At 43.4% G+C, this 18,516-nt stretch overlaps 1 protein-coding gene across 12 annotated transcripts; it reads left to right on the plus strand.

The window, feature by feature from the left end:
* The first annotated feature begins 82 nt into the window (after positions 1 to 82).
* osa (trithorax group protein osa) lies at positions 83 to 18,065 on the plus strand. 12 transcript variants are annotated; one of them, XM_076366804.1, is made up of 22 exons: positions 84 to 882; positions 979 to 1,217; positions 1,390 to 1,512; positions 1,605 to 1,811; positions 2,164 to 2,223; positions 6,094 to 6,226; positions 6,424 to 6,519; positions 6,624 to 6,949; positions 7,054 to 7,447; positions 7,533 to 7,658; positions 7,743 to 7,924; positions 8,121 to 8,162; positions 8,890 to 9,087; positions 9,881 to 10,100; positions 10,218 to 10,391; positions 10,534 to 10,644; positions 10,839 to 10,998; positions 11,066 to 11,324; positions 11,412 to 11,577; positions 11,652 to 11,962; positions 12,040 to 12,279; positions 12,362 to 18,065. In XM_076366804.1, exons 1-22 carry the CDS (start codon positions 378 to 380, stop codon positions 14,327 to 14,329), a joined length of 6,240 nt encoding a protein of 2,079 aa, XP_076222919.1. In that variant the 5' UTR covers positions 84 to 377; the 3' UTR covers positions 14,330 to 18,065. The 12 variants fall into 12 exon arrangements, with proteins under 12 accessions (XP_076222917.1, XP_076222919.1, XP_076222914.1 ...); XM_076366799.1 differs by having other exon boundaries at positions 84 to 1,217; XM_076366801.1 differs by having other exon boundaries at positions 84 to 1,217; positions 8,890 to 9,078.
* The last annotated feature ends 451 nt before the right edge of the window (positions 18,066 to 18,516 follow it).

Genomic DNA, 18,516 nt, shown 5'->3' on the forward strand with positions numbered 1-18,516 from the left:
CTGATTGCTCGGTAAGCGTTTTCGTTAGAAACCGTGGTCCGAAAAAACCGTCGTTGCGTTGGAAATGATGATTTAAAGGTAAATACGATTCACGGCATAGCCGCGAGATGGCGTAATAAGTACGACGCTGCTTTTGACGTTCGCGTACGACTTTTTTTTTGGTTCCTTCTACTTTGAAAACTGCAGGAAGCGAAAATTGTTAGTACGGTGCTTAGTGTTTGGTAGTCTGACTGAGGATGTGGTGGAAAGTGTTAAACACGGTAGGAGAGATTCAACCGGAAAGGATTTCGATTTTGAGCACATAGTACGCGAGACACACGAGGTCCCGCGATTGGCCAGTTTATGAGACGACGATGGCTCCGTGAGGAGAGGAGAACATGGCTGCGACGCAAGCCGAGAGCCAACAAAACGATGTGAAGCTGAACGAGTCCGTGAAATGCGCACAGAAACGTCCGCAAGTCGGTGGGAATAGTGCGAGTGTTAACGCGAAGCAGCAGCTGGATCCAGAGCCGGGTGATAAAGTGTCCCGGGGCGCGGCCCAGCTGCTTAAATATGTGAATCGCGGCGGGGACACGGGTTTCGAGATGAGTCAATACCGCGAGGACATTAGTGGACACACTGCCGGTGAGGTAAAATCACCTAGAGAGGCTGGCCAGGCGCCTCAAGAATCTATCGGCAAGCAAGAGCCTCTCGACGCGCCCGGTCATCCGAACCATCCCGGACATCCGTTCACGTCGAACGTAATACGTGATTACTCGGACGAGTATACTAACAAATCGAACGAGTTTCCCTCCAAGTCGTTGACCGATTATCCGGCCAAGCAGATACCGGAGTACGTGGGAAAGCATGGAGATTTTCCAGGGAAACAATTGGAGTATCATGGTAAACACTTAATACATGAAAGTGAAAGAGTCCATCGGGCAGACATGGAAGAGCATTATGCAGCTTCCAAGATTGAATCACGATTGGCATATGTAGGGGCTACGCCAAGCAGCTTTCCAGGACAGCCAAGGTTTCTGTCTGGTCAAAGTATATCGCAAGCTACGGGTCCAACCCCGACATTAAATCAGTTACTTCAAGCATCCACACCGGTGCATCGGTTTCATGGAAATTATCCTGGAATCGGACCCGAAACTTATCAACAAGCTTGGCCTATTCAACGACCGCCAGTTGTACCTCCGGTTTATCCTCAACCCGGTCAACGACCACCACAGACGGTAATTTTCTGTGAATTTTTATACATGTAACCGCGCGAATCGCATTCCGAAGAGGTAGAAAATATGTTTAGTTTTTAGGTCGGTCGATGCTTGTTCTCCTGTTTTGTTGTTAGATGTGATATTAAAAGTCTGATTTTATATCTAAGAAATATGTATGTTTTGTGGTAAACAGGGGTCACCAAGATTACACGCAGGGCCTGGAGGACCAAGTTCTCCAACTCCTATGCCATATCAACAATACACGCAACGTTATTCTTCTCCTACAAGACCTCATGCACCGTATAGTCACCATCAGGTAATGTTTTTATGTTTCCTTTATGGAATATATGGTAACAAGTTACGAGAGTTTCAATGTCAGGGTAGTTAATGGTACCTGATGTTTTTCAGATAAACTCATACACTACGCAAACAAGTCATCCTTCCAGTCTGTACACAGAGCAGAGGGGATGGAATCAAGGTGGACCACCGAATCCACCACCACCTCCATCTAATCAAGCTAATCCTTCCAGTCAGTCACCGCAACGTGCTCTTTCTCAATCTCCAGCACCACCACCTTCAGCATCCCCACAACCACAATCAACCGGCCAATCACAGGTAAATTACTCCCATAAGAGTCATGTCTCATATTTATTATCAAAGTACATTTATTGTATACATGTTTTTAAGATATACATTAAAAACGCGTGTAATTACATGTATACAATTACAAACATGAAAAAGAATCTTAAAAGATATTAATTCCAATATGTTCATTCGTATAAAAAAGAAAAAGAGAAAGAGAAACAGATAGAGAGAAGAAAAAAATGTTTTAAATTTATGAAAAGGATAACAATTATATTCAAATCACTTTAGCAAAAATATTTGGCGAAATTTATGTATTGCACGCATGAAACGTCGCGAATATCGTATAAGCGTATGATTCTAAAAATTACTTTCATGCTTACAGAGTTTCCATAATCTGCAGCAAAGATCCACAACACCAAATACTCAAGGAATCGATTCAGGGGTAAGTACTACTTTTCTCAAGACAATCGGTTTTTAAACAACTAAAGCGTGCGTACCATCCGCGGTGTCATTTTTCCCGTAACACCGTGATCATGGGTTTCACAATTCAAAATTTCACGTGTCTAACATCGGAAGACTTCGGTCTTAATTATAGAGCACATGCGCGTGAATGCACGTGTACACACGTGTTATTGTTATTTTGTCTTTTGCGTGTGAAATGAAATTGGAACTCGAATCAATTACGAAATAAATGAAAAGAGCCGAAGGGACGAAGTCTTATGTGGGACGATATTGCCGACATTGCAGAGCAATTCTAATTTCACGTTGCCATGAAGTGCCATTTGATCTTGGATACAGTGGACGGAGGCACTTGAATACTTCCCTCGTGAAAAGAGCAAGCATGAGTGAGCGAAAGGGAGACCTCTCGAGTATGGCTTGGCTATGGTAGGAGGGGCAGGGTGTGGGAAGTGGGGATGGAGAATAAGCGACTTGTAGAGTTCGATTAGGGCGCGAGTTGCGCGGCCGCTGGAGCCCCAGATATTAGCGACTTCCCCTTCTCTCTCTCTCTCTCTCTCTCTCTCTCTCTCTCTCTCTCTCTCTCTCCCTCTCCCACACACTCGCTCACTCTCTCTCTCTCCCACACACTCGCTCACTCTCTCTCTCTCCCACACACTCGCTCACTCACTCACACACTGTCTCTCTCTCTCTCTCTCTCTCTCTCTCTCTCTCTCTCTCTCTCTCTCTCTCTCTCTCTCTCTCTCTCTCTCTCTCTCTCTCTCTCTCTCTCTCTCTCTCTCTCTCTCTCTCTCTCTCTCTCTCTCACTCACACACACTGTCTCTTCCTCACTCACTGGTTCACTCACACACTCACTGTCTCTCTCTCGCTCTCGCGCACATCATGCGCGCGCCACACACGTTCACTCGCTCTATGCCAATTTTGTTAGTGCAGTGTGAACGTGTGTGTTCGGTCTCTCTCTCTCTCTCACTCTCTCTCTCTCCCCCACTATCTCTTTTCCTCTCTTCCCTGTACTGGAACGCATAGATTGCTCACGAATACGTACACATATCCCCACCATGATGTATCCGACCTCTCACTTCTTCTAATATGGATGGGCGGGTTAGTGAGAGGCCGATGTGCAACATAGGTTACAGGGAACATAGGAGCGAGCAAGAACGTGCGTATGATTCGCTCGGATTGATGGTGGGGAGAATACAGAATATCCGAGGCAGTTTCCCTCACCACCGGTTCTGACGTTTTATATCGTTCAGCTATATTCGGTTCGTTAGATCATGCAACTGTCACTCCGCGACATGCTATCGAACTTCTCGTATTCCCATGACACGGCTGAAAAGTGTCGAATATATTTTAAACGCTCGATGAACGGTTCAGTCTGTGTGACATTAAAATCTGGCCACTCGTTCCCGTACTAATTCGCTGGAATGGGTTATTTTTTTTTTTTTTCTCTATATCGACGTTGGAATTTTATATTTAGTTTTCTATTTCGAGCTCACGGATTCCTTATACACACACACGAGGCGAGAGTTAATCATTAATACGAATTAACGCGATATTTTGTTCCCGCGCTGGTAAAACGGTGTACAATCGTCGTACCTTTTACAGTATACAGAGATCGAGTATAATTGTCAATGTTAGTACGGTTTTGGAAAAGTTGAGTGTACTTTAGATTTGGTATTGTAGATTCATATTCTGCAACGATAACGTTATTACATTATAACGTTAACAGATAAAACCTGTTATTACATAATATCTTTGATTCCGTTTCAGTTACGTTTGTTATTTGGCTCGGTACGTGCACGTAGTTAACGCTGGCATAGCTTTTCTTTTCCATTCAATAGACAACAGGAAAACGTACTTTCATCTTTTGTTGTTCACCGAGAATTCTGTTATTCGTATAAATATTTTGAGATATAGGTTAACCCAAAATGCAAATTGAAATATTCGCCGAACGAGTATTACAGATTTCCAACGGCACTGACCAAATGAAAATTCAAAAGACGAATTCGAACCTGACAGGCAGGTCGGTTGAAAACGATGAATTTCCAAAGGATTCGATAAATAAATTTGAAAAATTATAGACCGTCCCCCCACCCCTACTATTCGGACTTCGGAGTAGTTTTCTCTCTATCGCGTACTCTCTTGGGGTTTTTGGAGCACACGGGTGCTTTTCCGCGACGAGCGGCGAGAACGGCCGACTGTTGCCGAACGCTTGCCGCGCCACGAAAGAACGCCCTCCAACGAGCTAGCTAGACGCGAAATCTTGTAAACCGAAGTCACGGAACATTCGATAAAAAGAATCACGTTTTTCGTTTGTCTCTGGCCACGTACACGTACGTAGACGACCAACGCTCCGAAATTCTAACCTGTTAATCGGTCGAGAGTCTCCGATCGGATCGATCGTGAGCTGTTTCTCGATCAAAGAATATCGGAGGGTTGTTTCTCGCGATACAAAACTGCTCGCTCAGTGGGACTTATTGACACAACATGCGATGGTCGGAGCGAACCACACGGTGTGTGAGCTAGCAGCAGCAGTTCTATAACATACTGGCAATATTATGATCGTTCTACTGTAGTTACAACGAGAATCGCTGGCTCTCTCACACGTCTCCACATGATTTGAGCTCGGTTCTGTCGTCGTCCTTGTTAGCGCACGAGATTCCCGTAGAAACATGTGAAAATCGTACGGGGAACATACGAGTCGTCCACGGTCGGTTTTGTCGTAGTGCGCGCGGGGTAACGCCTCTCCTTCGATTCTCGCGTCATGCCGAGAGTCCTTGTGTCCGACACTGTCTATACTATACGTTCCGTGATCCGTCCGAGGAAGTCTGTAATCGTCTTCTCTACGGATGAACTGTCCACTGTCTGGTAGGTGTAATGATGTGCTCTTTTCTTTTCTTTCGTTTCTTTCGTTTCTTCTTTCTTCCTTCCTTCTATCCTCCCCGTCGCCCTCCCCTACTCCCTCGCCTATGTATTTATCTATCTCTCTATCTCTCGTTCGCTTCCCTTCTTACCACTACGTGTACGTCCGTCTCTTTCTGTCTCGGTTACATGCGTTCGCCTTCTGTCTCTGTTCGTTTATCGGTGTATCTTTTGCCCACCTTCTTTCTCTTCTAGTGTATTCACACAATCCCCCCCTCTCGACCCCCCTCCTCCACATCTTCGGTGTGCCTGTCTCACTTCATCTTTCTTGTTTATCTCTTTCTTGCTCTCAATGTATCATATCACCTCAATGTACGACCTGGTGAAACGTTACGTGTATGTGTATACAAATGTACATTCAATACGAATAAATATCATGAAAACATGTGCGTGTGTATATGACGTGTTATGTTGCACCGTACGATTGGTAAAACGAGTGCCGCGTGTAGTGTGTACCCCTGATTTTTTTCGTAGTCAAAATATGACAGCGAGCACAGCGTGTTACGTCTAGAATAAATGTGGATATTATCATATCGTCCGAAGTGGTCTTTCCCGACGAATGTTTCGAAACGAGACTTTTCCTTCGCGCCCGTCGCTTTTGCCTTTTTCTTTGTTGGTTCTGCGAGATTAATTTTTGGACACTGTCCTCTTAGTGGGACACACAGATAACTGACTGATTATAGGAAACTATGTGGGAAATAACCTGTTAGGCGACTGGTCAAAAGTGACTTGTGTGTACATAACCCTTACTCGTGTATTTTTATTTGTGGCAATTAGTTTTTCATTCATTTCTTAGAATACAGGTAGTCCTTGTACATAGAAAGAAACATTATATGAATCCGGTGGTACGATATATAAAACTTTCTGAATTCTTCGATATTAGATTTTAAATTAACTTTGATTTTGTAATAGACACATTCGTTTATGTTACAGGAATTGTCGGGACAAAACAGCAACGATAGTTCGAATGGACCAGCTTGTCCAGGAACACCAAACTCACAGGGGATGAGACCAACCCCTTCACCTACAGGATCCACAGGTTCTCGCTCAATGTCCCCTGCTGTTGGTTCGTGTATTTCGAATTCTTATTTTACTCTTTTGAATAGATGTCTCAAATAATTGTCTAACAAAGGAATTCATAATGCTTTCTTGATGTTCTAAGCTGTATCTTAATTTGTACTTTTACTTGTTGTATTTTTATTTGTTTATCAGTGAGGTTTTCAATGTTGCAAATTATGTTTTATATTTGTTTGTCCCCAATAGGCCAACAAAACGTTCAGATGCCTCCACGTCCGTCAAGTAGCCAGTCAGATGGTAGTGGACCAGCACGAATGAGTCATTCTCCTATGACAACTCAAGGTGAATAAAATATATGTTTGATTTTTTGATTAACCTTTTATGACAAATTAGGAATTTTTATCTTTTGTACAAAATATTTAAAATAACAATTTCTGTTGTTCTAGTAGCATACCAGCAACCATTGGGTCCTTCACCACACATGCATACCTATAAAATGAACAACACTGGTCCTGGTGTTGTTCAACCAGGACCTGGTGCAACAAATCTTGGTGGAATAAACCCAATGGCTGGTGGGATGGGTTATGCAGCTGGTGGAACGGCTGCCGGTCAGCCTGGAGGTTACCATGCGCAAAGTACCTATCCTCCTCCACGTCCACATGTACAATTTCCACAAGGATATCCATCGCCAGCTAATTCACAACCACCACCTAATAATCAATATCAGGCTCCTAACAGACCCAACAATTTGGTGCAATATCCTCCATATACGGTAAGCTTGTGAAATAACTTTTAAAAGTAATCGAATGATTAACAACTGCCAATTTCACATAGATACAATTGTCTTATTGGAAATAATGTTTTTCTTTCTTTTAGCATAAAATGGGATTTAATAGTGTACCGCCAGGTATGCCACCCAGCCCTGGACCACCTCAAGTCTATGGAGGTAGTAATACAACAGGCATGGTACCTCCAGGTACACCTGGTGTAGCTGTAATCGGTAACATGGGACCTCCAGCAAGCTCCATGGGCCCTCCACCACCATCACCTAATCATATCAGCAGTCAGCCACCTTCAACAAGCTCTGCTGTGTCGCATTTACACACTCCTGCAGCCACACCACCTTTAAACCACGAGGGAAGTCCAATGCCTCCACCAAGTACCACCCCTAATTCACATCCCACTTCAACACCAACTTCGACCAGTCATAGTTCTTCGGACCTTACCACGGAAACATCAAATGACAATGGCATAACCACTACGGCTTCAGGTATTTGCACTTCGAAATTATATATTGTACTTTGTTTCGCTATTGTACCGATATATTTTCATTGAGAAATATTTTATTTTTGAAGTAACGTCATCGATCAACGTCACGTCCACTTCAAGTGGTACTGTTACATCTGTAATAACAACTGGCCCTGATGGTACGTCATTAGACGAGGGTTCCCAGCAGTCTACATTGTCGAACGCATCAGCTGGTTAGTAGAAAGTGTCGAGAGTACATTGAATCTTATGCCACAAAAAAAGAAAACAAATATGTACATGTCTTTGTTTTAACGCAGCCTCTGGGGAAGATCCAGCATTTACACCAAAGGTCCGGAAAGAAATGATGGGAGCGTATCATAGCCATCCAACTACACCGCAGAGTACAGTTCCGTCGCCTGGTGCTGCGAGTATCAATTCAATCCATGAAGAGTATCCTGACATGAACAGTCCTGGTTGGCCACGTACACCTGCTAGTCCTGTATGTATAGTTTTATGACATGGTTTTCTGAGAAACAATTGATATAATTGTTGGCCGCTTCGTATGTACATTCGTATACTTATACAATGTTCATTATCTTCGCAATGAAAATTGTAAGAAAGATATATGTTTAGGGTAAACGTCTACATATATTATATAGTGTTCTCGATCTTTCAATATTTCATATATTTTACAGGTTTTTAACAGTCATGTGCCTCAAGACCCGTACAGATCTAAGGTTACTGTTTTTTCACTATAAGTATTTATCATACTGTTGCAAAAGATATTACCCGCGTTGAATGCTTCGAGCTTTGTTTAATCTCGATATATCTTTGTATTTGCTTTGCAAAATGTCCTTCATACATCACTTTAACATTTACCTTTTTCAACGTCTCATCTCAACAAATACGTGTTCGTACAATTCGTTCGTTTGCATTATTATTATTATTATAAAATTAACAATACGTTTCCCATATTGTTTATAAATTCGTCGTAACGTAGTAATCAAGAGGTTGTTGGATAGTGGTTATATTTTTCCACGTACATCTCTGTATATATATATATATACATACACACATAACACGTTCCCCATTTATTAACATTGGCGAACAGAAAATCATGATTCATTAATAATTCGTTTTATCATCGGAAGTACTTTTTTTTTTTGTACGATACTTTGCTTTGCATAGCTGCATGATACGTTCAAAACGTTTCCTGTAATCGTTCGTTTTTCAACATAGAATTTTCAGGGGAAACAGCACTCATTGCATGAAAAATTTGGGTTATAGCAGCACTCGACTAAATCGAACAAAAATATTAATAATAATATCACGTTTGTAACATAAAATAATTTGAAAATTTATATACGTAAAACACGATCATTAGTAATAGTGTCATAATGATTTTAGACAAGCACCTATCAATGATAAATAGATGACTAACAGTTGAAACAATGACTATTACAGAAACCAGATAGCCTGGCGAAACTGTACGAAATGGACGACTCGATGGAACGAAGAACATGGCTGGACAAATTAGTTAACTTCATGGAAGAACGAAGAACACCAATTACAAGCTGTCCTACCATCTCCAAGAACCCCCTCGACCTATTTCGGCTATACCTCTACGTTAAAGAGAGGGGGGGCTTCATGGAGGTATGCAAGGTGCAGTGTAGTTCCATCTAGCCCTCGGTGTCTTTACGTAGTAGTTTTTTATTGTCTCTATGTGTTCACGTTTTCTTGTTTCAAATAATGTGTACACACATCGAGCCGTCAAAAACATTGGCGGCTCCGATGAAGTCACACACACGCACACACAAGTTTATCGTTTCCTGTTTTTTTTTCTCTTTTTTTTTATTTTGCATTTGAAAGTAATCGTCGTCAAGTTGGTTAAATCTACTGTGAACACGCTTCTTTCTGTTTATGCTGAATTGTGCATGAATCACATTGTACTTTTTTGCTATTAGTGTTTCATTTTCCTTTTTTCTTGTATTATTACTATTATATAAAAAAAAAAGAAAGAGAACAAAGAAGCTTAACACGTCTTTTCTTAAAGTAGTCGTTCGACGCGTATGGAATACGCCCTGATCTACAAACCTTGGTGCTATATGGAATTATTCTAATATACAGTGAAGATAAAGTTTTAATATCAATATAATAACGGTAATTCGTTTCGACTGTATACTTTTGTCTGTTTCACTTTTTTTCCACACTTTTCTGCATGGTCAGAAAAATATAAATCGTTCGAATGCAAAATTTGGCCGAACTGGTTATTTTCGCCAAATCGATGTTTTTTTTTTTTTTTCTTTTAGACTAGTACCCGTAACAATTATTTTTTTTCCACGTGTCTTTTTGTTTATTTTGCGTTTTCAAGATGCAGATTTTTGCTGTTTGGATTTTGCCATTGGTAAACTTGACTTGACATCTAACAGGGAACAATCATGTTAATTCTCCATAGGTGACAAAGAACAAAACGTGGAAAGACATAGCAGGCCTGCTTGGCATTGGCGCGAGCAGTAGTGCAGCCTACACATTACGGAAACACTACACTAAACACTTACTGGCATACGAATGCCATTTTGATCGCGGCGGTGTGGATCCTCAGCCCATCATAAATCAAGTCGAAGCTGGTTCGAAAAAGAAAGGATCAAAGGGAACTGCTTCTGTACCCTCGCCAGGTATATAATTCAACAGATCTCTTTAATGACAGAATCGATAGATAGCGATAGAATTCTAGAAAGTAGATTTACCAAAGACAAATTACATTTAATATATAAACATTAAAAATTCCTTAGGGTCTTCCAATTCACAAGATTCCTTCCCTGCTGGATCGAGTAATGCTTCCATGGATGGTTATGGAAGTTATCAAAGTGGTTATACTGCCGGTACACCCGGAGGACCTTCTTCAGAGTATACGCCTCCCCCTCCTAGACCACCGAGCCAAAGTAGTGCTCCTTCGCCTCATCAAGGTAAAAAGTTCATGCTTCATTCTATTATTCACATTAGATAAACAATGTATTAGGTTGGTGTGTATATACGACAGTAACATCAACCTAATAGTTGTGAAATTGTGTGAAAGGAATAGCGGTTGAGAGAATGATGTTCCGACAGGTGGTTCGAACCAGGGCGGGCAGAATAGCGCGAAACCGTTCGACAACAGTGTGGGACGCTCTGCTCGCAAGTCGAACGCAGCGCCCTACCCTGGTCCACTACGAACCCCAGGTACTTCTCTCTTCCTTGTATCCTTTCACGATCTAGGATTACACGTAGCTGTCTCCTTTTAAGCACGTCCTACTCCAATATTTGCTGGCTGTTGTAATTAGTCTTTTTTTTCTCTCTCTGATTATTATTCGTAAAAGCGTGTAATCGCAACTGAAAATCGTTGAATTATTGGAACAAATTTATTTGGGTTTAAGGTATACAACAAACCAGTTACCAGAATACAGGTTCCTACCAAAACTATCCCCAAGATCAATATATCCGCCCTCAAGGAAACACGCTGTCTCAACAAGGAGAATTCAATCAACCTTACTCACCGAGGTCACATTATTCACCTTACGTACCGGACGTCGACAGGTTAGACGAACGAGAAATAATTCAAATAGAATAGAGAAGACAAAACGTGATTAATAAACAATTGCAGGGGTTATCCTGGAGGGAATATGCCACCGAATAACGCCACTGGACAAGATATATACAATAGATATAGTAGTAGTCAACAAACTGCAAGTTATCCAGCTGGGACACCACCGAACGCTAGAAGTAACAGCTATCCGTCTGCGCCGCAGACACATCCGGCTACTGTACCGCAACAAACAGCTACCAGTCAACCTTCTTCGCCCTCCCAGCCTTCCGCTGCTTCGTCTTATTCGTGCCCACAAGATTATTATCGACAGGAACAGGTAACACCATCCATCTTGTCGTCGAATACTTTTCATCGTGTATTATTTGCTACGTTTCTTCACTAATCGGTTCGTTTTACATCAAAGAGTGGTTATGGAGCCCCCGCTGGGACACAGATATACTCAGGAGGCGCGAGTGCAAACAAGAACATGCCTCCGCCACCGCCGGGACCAAACCCGCCCAGGCGTCATCCTGATTTTGCCAAAGACCAACAGTATCCTCAATATAATCAGCAAAGACCAGCATATCCAGGTAAACTTATTCGGTAAATCAACAGGCGTAGTTCATGGACTTGACAATTCTGTAACGGTGATATGAATACACAGGATGGCCAAACACAACCACTCAGTACAATAGCAATAGTGGGAGCAGTAGGGTTCAATATCCGTCACAACAACCGCAAACGCAAACACAGCCACAACCGCAGCAATCGCAGCAACCGACGCCACCGGTTGGCCCTGTTGCCCCTACACCGGCAGCGGGAGGAATTGCCAGTAGTCAACAGTGGGTTAATCAACAGCCAAGTAGAACAACTCCTCAACCAACTCTGAACGCTATAGCACATGCTCCTCCTCCGTGGGATCATCGATATTCGAATCAACCGTCCCCTCTTTATCCTGCACCTGGAAATCACCAGGTACCTTTAACGCTCGTGAACAGCCAATGGTCTTTCATTCCAAATGAACGACTAATGTACTGTTACGTTATCCGTAGAATCAGCTCGGGATAAATCCCATGATCAGCCAGCAACCTACTTCGAAAAGAGAAATGACATTCCCTCCCGACAGCGTGGAAGCAGTGACCCCGCTGCTTTACAAGCGACGGAAGTTGACACGCGCCGACGTCGCGCCGGTAGAAGCTTGGCGCATAATGATGGCTTTACGATCTGGCCTATTAGCTGAAAGTTGTTGGGCTCTTGACGTACTAAACATATTATTATTTGATGATTCTTCTGTAAGTTCTCCCCCCTATAGTGTCAATTAATTCGCAAAGATTAAGTATGCTCGAAACCGTTGTCAAACGAAATCTTTTGCAGGTAAGTTATTTTGGGTTGACGCATTTACCTGGACTGTTGGACGTGTTACTGGAACATTTCTCGCGCTCTCTATCGGACATGTTCGAGTCGCCCGTGAACGAGGACGACCGCAACTGGAACCAATCGGCGGAGGGGCCGGAGGTAGATCTGGGCGCGGTGACCCGACCGATCGACCCCGAGGACCGAACCAAACTGTTGTCGTCGTCGAATTACACATTTTTATCGAGAAGGGGTCGCCCGGTGAAGATCGTTCCGAGGGACGACGACCTGTTCGTCCTGGACACGCGAAGGTCTTGGGACCATCAGGAGTGCGAGTCGGAGACCGAGCCCTGGCAAGTCGACACTAACACCACCAAATACATAGTGACCTGCTTTCAGTCGGAAATAGGATCGGTACCGTTCGCGCGCCTCCTCAGAGACGAGAAACCGCCGTTGCTGCAGAAGGAGGTGGAGTGCACGGATTCGAAGGACGAGACCAAAGTGGATCCGAGCACGTTCGAGGCGTCGGAGTTCTCGCAGAAGGCCACCGAGCTCGGCGAGAAACCGAAGGAGGCCAACGAGAAGAAGCAGCTGGACAAGAAGAAGAAAACGAAAACCTTGAGCGACGTACTGTCCAGGATCAAGAAGGAACCGGTGGAAATGAACGATTTGACGAGAGAGCTGTTCGAGAAGAAGAACGACGGTTTCAAGAAGGAGTGCGAGGCCGAGGCGAAGGTGAACAACAACATGGGCGAGCATTTCCCCGATATGCAGAAGACTGACGAGGAGATAATCCCGACGCAGAACGGGCTGAACGACACGACGATAACCAACGCGGAGTTGGAGAAGACAGAGATCAAGGTGGAGAACGAGGAGCAACAGGAGTCGATACCGAAGGACGACGACAACAAGGAGGGACCAAGATTAAAAATAAGAGATCCGGCGGGCACGCTGAAGAGAAGGCGAATAAGCGACTACGAGGACGAGAGTTACTCGAGGGACGAGGCGAGCCTGTACCTCGTCACCGAAACGCAGGACAACCTGGCCCGACGTTGCGTCTGCCTCTCTACGATATTAAGGAATCTCACATTTATACCGGGCAACGAGGCCGAGTTCGCCAAGAACGTGACTTTCTTGAGTCTCCTCGGCAAGCTGTTGTTGCTGCATCACGAGCATCCCGCCAGGACGCAGAAGACGCGCAACTACGACCGGGAGGAGGACGCCGATTTCGCGGATTCGTGCAGCAGCCTGCAAGGTGAAAACGAATGGTGGTGGGACTTCTTGCATCATATTAGAGAAAACGTATTGGTGATGGCGGCGAACATAGCCGGACATTTGGATCTAAGTCAGCACCCGGAGGAGATATCCCGGCCAGTGTTGGACGGCCTTTTGCACTGGGCGGTATGCCCGGCCGCCCACGGCCAGGACCCTTTCCCCACGGTCGGGCCGAACTCGTCCCTGTCGCCCCAGAGATTAGCGCTGGAGGCGCTCTGCAAGCTTTGCGTCACCGAATGCAACGTGGACCTGGTCGTCGCGACGCCCCCCTACTCGAGGCTCCAAAGACTCTGCTCCGTGTTGACCAGGCTACTGTGCCGGAGCGAAGAGCAAGTGTTGCGCGAGTTCGGCGTGAATCTGCTTCATTTCCTCTCCGCGGCCGACAGCGGGGTGGCGCGCACGATCGCCCTGCAGACACCGTGCGTCGCGTTGTTGGTCGCGTTCATCGAGCAGGCGGAATCGAGCGCGCTCGGAGTCGCCAATCAGCACGGGTTGGCCGCGTTACGGGACAATCCGGAATCGATGGGCACCAGCCTGGACATGCTGAGACGCGCGGCCGGTACCTTGCTCAACCTTGCCAGGCATCCGGACAACAGGACTCTGCTCTTACAGCACGAGTCACGGCTACTTGCCCTAGTGATGAGTCAAATCCTGGATCAGCAGGTGGCCGCGATTGTTGCTCGTGTATTGTTCCAATGTTCCAGAGGCGCGTAACTTTGTTGACAAAGACAGACAGTTGGTATTCTCCTTTTTCTTTTGGGGTACGCGCGGATACGAGTGTCGAGATCCGTGTTCGTTTGCCTCCTTCCTTGTGTAAAATGATGATGATAATGATGATGATGATGATGATGATGATGATGATGATGATGATGATGATGATGATGATTATTATGATGATTATAATGATGATGATGATAACGATGATGATAACGATGATGATAACGATGATGATGATGATGATGATGATGATAATGATGATGATAATGATGATGATAATGTTTTTTTCCAAGGTGACAGAAAGACAGCTATATATATACATACAGTGGCTGCTACTCTATATAGATAATACGGAAAGAGTGAGAGGGAGAGGAAGGAAGAGAGAGAGAGAGAGAGAGAGAGAGAGAGAGAGAGAGAGAGAACGTGTGTGTGCAAGAGGAAACGTGTGCGCGAGAGAGGTATGAGAACGTAGAAAAATGGTGTAGAAAGAAAGCGAGAAGAAAGGTGATAGTGTTCAGAATATACCGAGGGAGGACAAGGAGCACTTTACACGGCGTAGCTGGATGAATAGCGGAAGGAACGCGAGTTTGGTTGTTGTAGAGAATTCGTAGTGGAACGAAGTGTCGATATACGAACGCCACAGAATCGCCGCGCGGTGGTTGTAGTTTTATATCGAGTAAAACACGGAAAATTGAGAGGGAGAGAGAGAGAGATTGAGAGTGAGAGCATGCGAGCGAGTGAGAGAGAAAGAGAGAAAAAGAATGAGCGATAGAGAGAGAGAGAAAGAGAGAGAGCGAGTGTGCGAGAATGCGAGAGAAGTAACAGAAAAGTTAATTCATTGGTGTTAGCTGCGTGCGCATTAAAGCACACTACGATATTTGCAAGTAAAGCATCGCGACATGCAACACCTTTGTCAGCTATACCTTTTCCCCCCCTTCGTGAATTGGAATAATATCGATATAGTGTAAGATATTCACATAGTTAATGAAGGGAAAAACGAAACGAGAGGAAACGATAAAAGCGGAGAGGACCGACGAAACGAGCGGAACAAAACCCGGGGTCTCGAGCCACGAGTGAAATCGTGGTGTTTCTCGACGAACGGATTTCAGAGCAGTGGGAGAGGGAAAAGAGAGGGGAAAAAAAACACCGAGAGAGAGAGAGAGAGAGAGACGTCGAGAGGATGTCGGACAGAACGGGACGGATACAGAACACAGAGTAGAGTTTCATGCGAGATGAAACGAACGATTATTAGCAGCATAATAATATATAAAAGAAATAAACCGAGAAACGACGATCGAGACGAAACTAATTGAAGAAGGAAAAAAAAATGAAACAAATCTGACGAACCTTAAAATGGTGCGATGCGGAACGATAATATTGGGGTGACGATTATATATATAAATATTAACTATAATATAATGCAAATTTTTATATTTGCATGTTTTGTGCTGTAATTAGCGAGTAATTAAGATATTTTGTAGATAACACATATATACACACACGTGCATACACATACACACCACACACACACACACACACACACACACACACACACATACCTGCACACACAATACATACACGTACAGACAAATACATACACGAACACACGGTTTCATTGAATCTTATTTGAATTACGCGCCGTGCCGCGCCGCGTGTGATAAAACGATTGAAACAAAAAGGGAAAAAAAAAAGAGAAAAGGTGGCGACGAGGAGAACAAGAAGAGTAAAATGTACACAATGCGGCGCGAACGCGTCACGGTGGTCTCCGTTGCGAAGAGAGATACAAAAAATGTTGTACGACAAAAGCAGTAGACCACCGAGAGTCTCGACTTTAGATGCACAGGCAGAACTAGAACTGAAAAGAAGACGTTGGACGAATAAGCGAGCGAGAGGAAGATTGAGCGTGTGGCGAGAGCGTGTGTGCGTGCGCGACAAAATAGAGAAGCGATGATCACGGGCGAGAACAGCGATGGAATTGTAGCGCGAACGGAACGGGGAAAAAAGATACACGACACGGAGAGAATCGTTCGTATGAAGAGTAAATGGGACGTGTGCGTGCAACATGAAACGAACAACAGGTACACGTGTAGAAAATTTATGCGGAGGACAAATTTAATTCTCGTAAACAAGATACACGTTGGACGAGCGAGAGAGAGAGAGAGAGAGAGAATGATGGACGAATGAATGACAGGACAGAATGGGACACATAGTTTCATTTGGCCGCCATGTGTCGCCGTTTTGCCCCAACGCGAATATGTCTCTTGGCGTATCGACGAGGATCATGGATGATATGCGCGCGCACGTGTGTGTGTGTGCGTGCGTGTGTGCACGAAGGATGGGGTTGCTGGTAGAAAAGGGGGTGGGGAATAGTGTCTGTGAAATTAACTGCTAATATACTATGTATACACGAGCTTACAAAAAGAAAAAAACAAAAGAATAACTAAAGAATGAGAGAGAAAGTGGAAAGAGACGAGAGAGAGAGTGGCCACGAGAAGCATAACGCAAGCGACGGTTGGAGGAACAGTCTTGGAAACAGCAAACGCGAGACCACGCTTTCGAATTACTGGAAACAATGTTTTCTCGAACGATTGTTTTTCGATGGATTCCTGTTTTTTTTTCTAGTTTTCATTTTTAGATTTTATTTTTCGTTATTTTCCGGAAGGACCTTTTTTTCTCGGTAGAACGTACGTTTTGCTGTGTTTTCGTTTTTTTTCTTTTTTTTTTTTCTTTGGGAATGAACGTGTTTTGTAAACGAAAAATCGAGTGCCGTTATGGTCGAATTCGAACATGTAATGTTGACCTCTGAGAGAGGAGATCGAGGGAAATGTAATCGTTAATCACGGAGGAACATACGGGAGAGTAGAGAGTGAAACAGAGAGAGAGAGAGAGAATGAGTGAGTAAGAGAGAAAGAGAGACAGAGAAAGAGTTTGAGAGTGATTTTCAGTAATATAAGGAAACAGAACATACAAAGGTGGATAAAAACATGGAATTTTTAAATTTTAAGCTCTCGATTGTGCCATTAAGCAATTCTAATGGGATATAATTGTAATCTCAAGACTTTATGCTTTCTCGAAGCGCATATGTTATCGTAAAGGAAAAAAAAATGAAACTAGTAAGTACTCTATCCCCCCCCATTATCAGCTTTTGCACACATTTCGACGACTCTTACGTATACATTTATCTAATGTAATCGAAAAGAAACAAACAAATGGAGAGGAAACCACCCTGATTTTTAAATGATCCGTTGGAATAATGACATGTTTGTATTCGCGCGCGCACATACACACACAAACAACCCACCCAACATACACAACATACACATATACAGAGAGACAGACACACACAGTTACACGCTTTCCATGCCGGTACTTCCTTTTTCGTTTCGGTAGAGAGAATTGTCACGAGCGAGTGGTGTTTAAGTTTTCAAAAGGGTAGCGCATGTAAAAAAAAAAAGAAAAAACACAAGAAACGAAAGGATCTATTTGATTCGACTATGTTCGAGGATAATTAGGTGAAAAGAATGAAGGAAAAATGGAAAAAAAGGTGGGCGAGGTAAATAAGTTAAACAGAACACTTTCCCCTGATCCCAGCTTCTCCCTGACCCCAAAGTATCCTACTCTATAGATATCTAAATACGTGTAGTTCTTAAATTATTTACTTTAGTTCGAGTGGAGATGCCTGTAAGTGTAATTTACTAAGACTTTTTGTAAATAAATTATGAAATAAACTAGACGTACTTTATCCAAATGACTATATACATATATATATAAATATATATATATATATATGATATGCGAACACGTCTGGCACATTGAGATAGAACTTAATAGCGATTTAACAAGGGAAAAAACTATTATGAGAGTATATGAGATACTCTTACAATTGTGATGATGATGATGATGATGATTATGATGATTATGATGATGATGATGATTATGCTGATTATGACGATGATTATGACAATGACGATGACGATTATGATGGTGGTGGTGGTGGTGATGATAATGGCGATGATGATGATGATGATTATGATGGTGGTGATGATGATGAGATGATGATGATGATGATGAGATGATGATGATGATGATGATGATGCGTAGAGGATATTTAAACTATACGAAAGTTGAGAATGAATTAAATTGTACTTGTAGGAAACAATGTTGCTTCTTAGTCATAGGTTTTC

The sequence above is a fragment of the Nomia melanderi genome, chromosome 4 (genome assembly GCF_051020985.1).
Source record: "Nomia melanderi isolate GNS246 chromosome 4, iyNomMela1, whole genome shotgun sequence".
Taxonomy (NCBI): domain Eukaryota; kingdom Metazoa; phylum Arthropoda; class Insecta; order Hymenoptera; family Halictidae; genus Nomia; species Nomia melanderi.